The sequence below is a fragment of the Magallana gigas genome, chromosome 9 (assembly GCF_963853765.1).
Source record: "Magallana gigas chromosome 9, xbMagGiga1.1, whole genome shotgun sequence".
Lineage (NCBI taxonomy): Eukaryota > Metazoa > Mollusca > Bivalvia > Ostreida > Ostreidae > Magallana > Magallana gigas.
Window position 1 is genome coordinate 24188186 of NC_088861.1, and position 8616 is coordinate 24196801.

Below are 8616 nucleotides of genomic sequence, written 5' to 3' on the forward strand. Positions count from 1 at the left end.
CGTTGATTAAACGTGGATTGTCTCTCGATCGATCGAAACTAAACTGCATTTAGTAGCTATTGAGATCACGAACTCCACGAAATTACAAGGACGGACTTCAGAATATGTATGCTAAGTTACATGTACCATGGTTACTTTTACATATGAAACATTTGATGCTTCTTTTGTGTAACGTTCTTATTGACAATTAAAAATAATTTATGTACGCTAACCCACTTTTAATTGAATAAAAAAATCTAATTATAGATGTAAATATATAAGCAGTAAAATTCTATTTAATTAATAATTCGTTTAGGTTAGGAAGTTACAGAAAAACAAAGGCGGGTCATATATTTTTCTGCAATGCTAAATACATAATTAAGTACCTGCATAAAGCAGCAGAGAAAGAACTTTATTGTTTAAATAAAACACCCGAACTGCCCAGTCCATCTTAATTATGACTTAATTGCCTTTGTGATAATACATTAAGCATAGTGGGAAACATGTTAAAAAAAATCAAAAACATACAAAATCAAAAAGTTATGACAAATTTCTCTGTCGTAATTTATGACAAAAAGTTGTACAGTATTTTAACAGAACACAACATCTATTGATGTTTATACAGTGAAAATAAAATAAAGAAATTGAATTAAAAGCCGCCGTTAAATCGTTTGCGTATGATCAATTTGATAGATGTACATGTACATTTTACTGCCTATCATATTCAAAACCTTTAGACGTGACTATATTACAACATATTATCGCCAAAGTCATTAAACGTGACAGTATAAAAACAAAGTGACATAACACGGATATATCATTGTGGCCTCTACTTCCCCGATACTAAGCTCTCTATAATAGATATTCGCTGCGCTATAACACTGTTAATTAGCAATGCTGACAAAAAAATCCAAAAATATAACTTAAGGAAATTATGGAGGACATGTACATTGACTTATCATACGCCAGATGTGAAATTCCACCAAACTTTGTCGGTCTGTGAAAAGGCGAGACGTGGATTTGTTTCCGTAGACAATCAGTTTCAGACGTAATTATTTTTTGCTATTAAGGATAAAATTATTTCAAACTTGTATCTTTATTCATTTACAGTACAAAAATGCTATTTATAAAGTTTCATATGGAAACTGTTGAATTTTTGAATAGGCCACGTCAATTTTGATTTTTTGTTGTTGTTGTAAAAAACACCGTAATAAAACTAAATGAAATAGCATTGCTGAAAGATTTTTAAAAACACGCTATATATTTAACAATTAAAAATAACATCTGTTATATTAGATATTTCCATGAATAACATGATATATATTTACGTTTAGCTGTCAATTATTTTTTTAATCGAGGAAGATAACTCGCGTTTTGAGTCCGATATTTTTTCCCTCTAGAACTGATTTTTGACTTGCTGGACGACCCTACCACAGCGGTATGTGGTTTTCATGAAACACCGCGTTGCAATGTGACCGTAAGTGTGAACAGAAAATATGGGATCGGCGTTGCCTGTACTGTATTACGGGATTTTTTAAAGGTACGTTAAACCTGTGGCAAGTTTTCTTCCTTGACAAAGCTCATCATGGGCTCATACGTAAAAGAACTGATATCATATAGTATAGTGTCTGTTTCACTCGCGCGCTGTTGCGCCGCACGATCACAGTCTAGCTGTAAAAGATCGGTATAGACCTCCATGGAGACAGTTTGTAACTGACTGGGCCCGGCAATATCGCAGGAACTGTAAACGTTTGTTCTATTGTTGGTTTTTGAAGAAGCATGGTTAGGTTGTTGTGTCGTTGGTTTGGTTGTTTTCTGTTGCGCTTTTTCTGGAATATTTTGCGATGCTCTCCTGGTAGATCTATATGGACCCCTCCGTCGCCAGATGATTAAGGAGATGACAGCCGAGATTATTATGGAAGACAAGACAGATACTGAAACTATAACCCCCATTGCAGTTCTTTCTATGGTGTATTGCGTTATGGATTGTGAAATTGTGTCCGACGTCAAATTTACATCTAAGATATAGAAAAGTACATTTTTCATTCTATTTGCATATTGTCATTTGCCTATGAAAGATCATATCCATATCTGATTTGACAATATAATATAATTGGTTTTCATGAAATTCCAATTACATAACTTTTAAAATATGACTTTTGTATACTGTTGATTTTTTATTTTACACGGGTACTTAATTCCGTGAGCACCAATTTGTTGTTAAAATTATAAAAAGTTCAAAACTATATTAAAAAATAAAAGCGAGATTTTAAAATCCTCGAGGGTATTAATTTCTCTTGTTTAAAAAAGGATCTACACTAATTGAAAAGGTTTGCGTACATCCAGAGGCGTCACATCCAGTGATAAAACTGCATAAGGACTGGGTACACTGACAACGTTTTTGGCATGCTTTCCCAAAGTTTGGAAATCGGCATTTGTTGATACATCTGTCACCATAATAGCCAGCTCTACATCCATCTGCAAAAAATATTCATTTTGACATTTTAAAAGAAGTTTAAAAACTATAAGTATCATTTGTGACATGATGGCGGTGTTTTTCTTTAAAGTTTACCATTTTGTATTAGCAACACAGTATAAGACTGCTGGGGGCGGAGCTATATGCTGTACTGTATTAGCTGATACACCGTGCTCTATTAGCCAACAAACCGTTCTGTTTTGTATCTTAAATACAGAACGATCTAAATATGCTATATAAATCAATGCAACAATCAACACAACGTATTTAATTTCAATTTCCTTTTTTGCAAAATCATTACGCAAATAATATTCAAATCTATTAAAAAAACACATAGCAAGAAAAGGAATAGGGATCCTTCTTAAACATCTCAATAAAACCTCCCATATATTAGAAGAGATTTTTTTTTTACATTCAGGAACACGTACACTTAATTCCACTGTTATTTACAGTTATTTAGGTCCAAACGAAAACAAAAACTGACAGTTGTTATAAACCTAAGAATTTGAAGCCCTTCAAATACTTGATGTTCTGTCTTCTATATTTTTGCATATCTGCAACAAGGTAATATCGTCTACCTCGTCCGTCAAAAAATCAAGACAGCTCATATCCGTCTTACCTAGCTGTGGTCAAATCTAAACTGATCTTCTGAAAATGTGTAATAAATGTGTAACCCAAATACACGTATAGACCCGGTAATGAACCTGTTTTTCGATTTAAGAAGAAATGAAATTTACATGACAATTCTGATCAGTTAGATGTGTTAGATGCTTATTTTCATTTAATCGTGTCACAAATCATTTAGAGAACTCGACAGTTTTTCTTTGTTTGATACAAATTTGAGAGTAGACCAGTGCTACGCACTCGTCCACCCCCAAATTTGTATGAACCATAGAGAACCTGTCTCGTTCTCTAAACAATACCTATTGAATAGTTTTTTCCTGTAAGATTAAGGGGTATGACTTTTCGATTGTTTTACACGTTCATTTTGTTTTTCATTGTTCCCATCAAAAATCCCATTTTATCAGTCATTTTAGCTAAAATTATTTGAAAATGCACTGCATTCAAAATATTTTACTGTAACATTGTAAATCGAATGTTTACATCAAACCTTTTCGTATATCTGCTATAATATGAACGAAAATACACAATATTTATCAAATTAGAATCAGTCATTATAAATCAGCTATGCGTTTAAAAATCTGAAGTAGACGAGAATTAGGAGATACATGTAAGTGACCCTTCCCTTCCTCCTTCAAAGATTAAAAAAAAGGACAACAAACGAACATTATAAAAAACAAAAGAGCAAAAAGTATACCTTTAGGTGAAAAGCAACCAGTGGCAATATCACAGAACTCTTTACTACAATTGCACAGTCCCTGACAATCTGTTCCGTAGTTCGGATGGCGACATTGCTCCGTACAATCGCTACCCACATACCCCGGAGAACAATCTGCAATTAATAAATAAATAAGGAATTGTCTGCAGTGTGTTACATTCACGAGTATCATATATGAATGCGTAATGCGTTTATATATATATATATATATATATATATATATATATATATATATATATATATATATATATATATATATATATATATATATATAATTCTTTAACTTTAAGAAAGATTTAACATTAATAAGGATAAATGATGATAAACATTTACAAAATCTTTCTCTCTTATTTCGCTTTTCTTGCAATTTGGTTCGGTTTCAATTAGTGATTTATTTCTAATAATGAATCAAAGACGAAACTCTTTATACTCTTTTACCTTTGCAATTTTGGTGCATTTCGTCCCAAAGTTTGCAGCAATCAACCCTTTTGGAAAAGAAAACAAAAATATTTTATTAACAATGACATGAACGATACATGATTTTTGGCAGCCAAAAATATGATGCATTAGAATAGTTTTATAATAATGTACAGAAAGCACCATCTTACCACTTGAAGCTGGTATTCACAAAGAGAAGTAAAAACAGCAGACTGTTGATGTAGCCCATATTAATGAATACGAAATAACTTGTTAGGATGAATACATAACGTTGTTACTGTAAGAGGCAAAAGACAACAGGAATTAAAAATATTAATTTCCTCATATTTATAACACGATACGAAGTAACATACATTTTATGTTAAAAATATGAATCTTGGTCTCTTTGCAATTTTGGAGCACAGTTAATTCGTGATTTCCTTTTTAACCTTTACACGTCCTTCTTTTTGCATGTCCTTTAAAAACATACGGTATTTGTGGGTTCTTTTTGTAATCAGATTTTGATTTTTTATAGTATGCGTACATATTAATAGCATTTCTATGTCAGGGTTTTTCTAGTCATAGTTTTACGCTAGCATGCATATTTAAATCTATAGCTTATATTCTCATTTTTTGGCTTTGTATTTGCTTGGTCTTGGTGTAAGCACTAGACCAACGGAACCCATCCCTCTAAAGCCTTAGTCAATCGCACTGTCCAGTTGGCAATTTGTGCAAGACAGAACTGTTTCATTCGATGCGGAACATCGCATCTAAATACAATGTCTTTCACTTCACGGAACACTACAATGTCTTTGAAATATATATGAAATGCAAGTATACTGATTCACGATCATTCTGAAACATGCAGCAATACACATGACATGTGGTAATAACGAATAGTGTTCAAATCAAAAGTCCAAAGGAAAAATACAAAACAGGAGCAGAACAAACACAGACCTCTAAAAACTTAAAGGTAGGAACAGGTGCCATGGAGGAGTGAGCATTTTCTGCCGACCGGTCACACCCACCTTGTGGTCTTTGTCGTTTTCGAGAAAACGGAAAAACCTATAGACAATTGGGTGATTAATTTTAGTCTAGCAATAAGTATGAAAAACGTCAGTCAGAATGCGACCCGGTGGCAGATTGTATTTGCTGACAATGTTCATCAAAAAGATACATATTACATATATATTAAACAACAATTGGCATGTCTGTCGGATTCATAGATAATACCTTGTCCAATTTAACGAAATTGGTGAAATGTTTAAATTAGAGGAAGTTTACAATATAAGGCTTTTCATTTCACAATTTCTGGGAATGAATACTAGACCCTCGGAACCCCCATTCCTTTGAGTGATAATCTCAATTAATTTTTAGAATTGTAATTTGATTCAATGCATGACTATCGTAATATACTTGTTGCTCTTTGGTAAAAAAAAATTGCTCAATATCATTGGTCTGTTGGTCTGGATATAAATTCATCGAATGAAATTTAAATTCAGTTCGAATTTGAAGTTTGATCCAAAATACAACTACATTTACCTTGCTATTACGTCATTAGTCAGTAATCAGTACGTATCACCACCGGACGAAAACAAACAGAGAAAAACAGAGTAGGAAAACATAAAGTAGGATTCCTGAAGATTACAGGATTCAATGTTGAAGAACTTAAAAATTGATCTCAAAAAACTTAATCCAAAGTTTTTATTGTCAACCTTTTCAATATAAAAACAAGAAAATACAGTATTGTAATCAACAATGGAAGAAAAAAGAATATAACTATTTGCTCTTTTTCTCTTTATCCTCTCATGCTGCACAACCTCACCGCAGCTCCGTTTTTGTTGTCTGATAAATGAACTCAACACTTGTGCATGATGAAATATGTCATTTATTAAAAATGACGAAAGTAAAGAAAAATATAAACAACATATGCCTCAAAAATAAAATATGCCATATGCAAAATAACAATATTTTGTACATGTATGCAACTTTCGAATATTTGAGTGGAGAAACGGGGATGGTGGTGGGTGTATCAAAACATTACTCGTGCTAACACTCTCATAGATGAAGACAGAATGACCCTACTCTCACTGCTCAGATACTGACCGCATCAAACCACGTGACCGTATCGCTTAATTTGATTGGCTATTAAATTAAATTTGGGGAGAATTACACCATGGAATTTTTAGCAATTACATAATAGGTCACTGGGAGGTTTTTAGACTAGGAATTTGGGCTAAAAATAGACATGGACAGTGACCACTGCAGGGAAATTACATAATATGACCAACGACCTCTACAAGGCCTGGGAAAGAAATGCAACTTATCTAATCAAACATAAACATGAAAAATACAATAAATCAGCAAATAAAATTATAGCATTCAACACATAAATACAATTATTAACATAATTGTTGTTTTATGTTTTCTCATGCTGCACAACCTCACCGCAGCTCCGTTTTTGCTGTCTGATAAATGAACTCAACACTTGTGCATGATGAAATATGTCATTTATTAAAAATGACGAAAGTAAAGAAAACTAGAGCAAAGCTCGTTGCAAAGCAACGAGTGGGTCTTCCGTTAGTGTCTAGAGTAAAGCTGGAGGTTCCTGTAAGAAGCAGAGCTCTTAAACCAATAACAAGAGTAACTAAATTAAAAAAATGAAAAAATCGAATTATTCCTGGTACGACTTAACAAAATCCGAATGATTTTAAGTACGACTTAATAAAAACCTTTTCGATTTCAAGAACGACTTAACAAAAAAAATTCGAATGTGTTCAAGAACGACTTAACAATTATTTTTGGTACGAGTTAATTTTACTTTAAACATTACGCTATTTTTTAAACCAAGGACGCGGAATCAAAATTTCAAATTCAAAATCAATTTTTAAACCCCGATATCTCTGTAATGCATCGTCCGATTTTAAAACGGGTTTCGGTTTTAAATTAAACTTAATAAAAGCTTCTTTGCTGCTTGATGAATAATATCAAATTATTGGTCAGAAAAGAATTATTATGAAAAGACCTAGTAGCCCTTATGGCCCCTAATTTGAGGGGTCAGCTCCTTTTTCTTGATATCAAATAAAATGTCTCGCTAATATAAACATATTTTGTTCTACAATTGTTCATGAATTGTAAACTGTTCTCAAGATATATGTACAAATGCGTTTTAGGGGCCGACCCTTTAGCCCCTTACCGGGGCTACTAACAACAAAATTTTTGGTATCATATTGTTAAGAACATTATTTTGCAGAACTTTTGTTCTACATTGCTTTTCAAAATATTTCTCCTTTTTCAGATATTAATAATCAGAGTTTTGAGTTCTGGCCCCTTGAAACCCCTAATTACGTAATATATGACTTAGGTATGGTACTGTATAGATGAACAGCTGTACAATGAGCATTTTTGCTTCTATAATTAATAACAAAATATTGTTCAGTAAAGAGTTATTGTAAGAAGAAATAAGAGCCCTCTTGGCCCCTAATTTGAGGGGCCAGCCCCTTTTTCTTGATATCAAATGAAAGGTCTTGTAAATATAAACATATTTTGTATAACAAGTGTTCACAAAATGTTTGCCGTTCTTGAGATATCTGTTCAAATGTGTTTTAGGGGCCGACCCTTTAACTCCTAAATGGGGTCATAAACAAAAACATTTAAGGTACCATATTGTACAAAACATTATTTTGAGCAACTTTTGTTCTACATTGCTTTTAAAAATATTTCTCCTTTTTCAGATATTAATGATCAAAGTTTTGAACTTCTGGCCCCTTGAAACCCCTTATTACGTAACATATGATTTAATTATGGCACTGTATAGATGGACAGCTATACAATGAACATTTTTGCTTCTATAATTAATAACAAATTATTGTTCAGTAAAGAGTTATTGTAAGAAGACTTTAGAGCCCCCTTGGCCCCTAATTTGAGGGGCCAGCCCCTTTTTCTTGATGTCAAATGAAAGCCCTTGTAAATTGGAACAACTTTTGCATTACATGTCTTAACAAAATTTGTACACATCGAAAGGTATTACAGAAAGTGTGCAAAAATTTCGTGAAAAAATTTGGTGCTAATTTACAGGTTCAGGCGAGCTTCAAGGCCTTGAGCAATTTTCATAATTGGAAGCATGGGGGTACATCTACAGACATTCATCTACAATCCCTGAAAATTTTAAGCTTCTACCTTGATTCGTTTCGGAGGAGATGCGTGGACAAAATGACCCTTAAAAATTTACAAAATCGTCAATATATGAAACTGGAAGTGACGTCATCATTTGAAAATTTGATAATATGTAGCGACGATGATACTCTATCACTCCTGAAAATTTCGTGCAATTCGGTTGAATAGTTTTTGAGAAATTACACTCCAAAAAAGTCAGAAAAAGAAAAAAAAGAATAATAAGAATAAA

At 32.8% G+C, this 8616-nt stretch overlaps 1 protein-coding gene across 1 annotated transcript; it reads right to left on the minus strand.

Moving 5' to 3' along the window:
- Positions 1 to 1020: 1020 nt before the first annotated feature.
- Positions 1021 to 5901, minus strand: LOC117680437 (multiple epidermal growth factor-like domains protein 11). The gene is made up of 5 exons (XM_066070449.1): positions 4403 to 5901; positions 4233 to 4279; positions 3774 to 3908; positions 2320 to 2457; positions 1021 to 1997 (listed from the first exon to the last, which is right to left on the minus strand). Exons 1-5 carry the CDS (start codon positions 4459 to 4461, stop codon positions 1525 to 1527), a joined length of 852 nt encoding a protein of 283 aa, XP_065926521.1. The 5' UTR covers positions 4462 to 5901; the 3' UTR covers positions 1021 to 1524.
- Positions 5902 to 8616: the final 2715 nt, after the last annotated feature.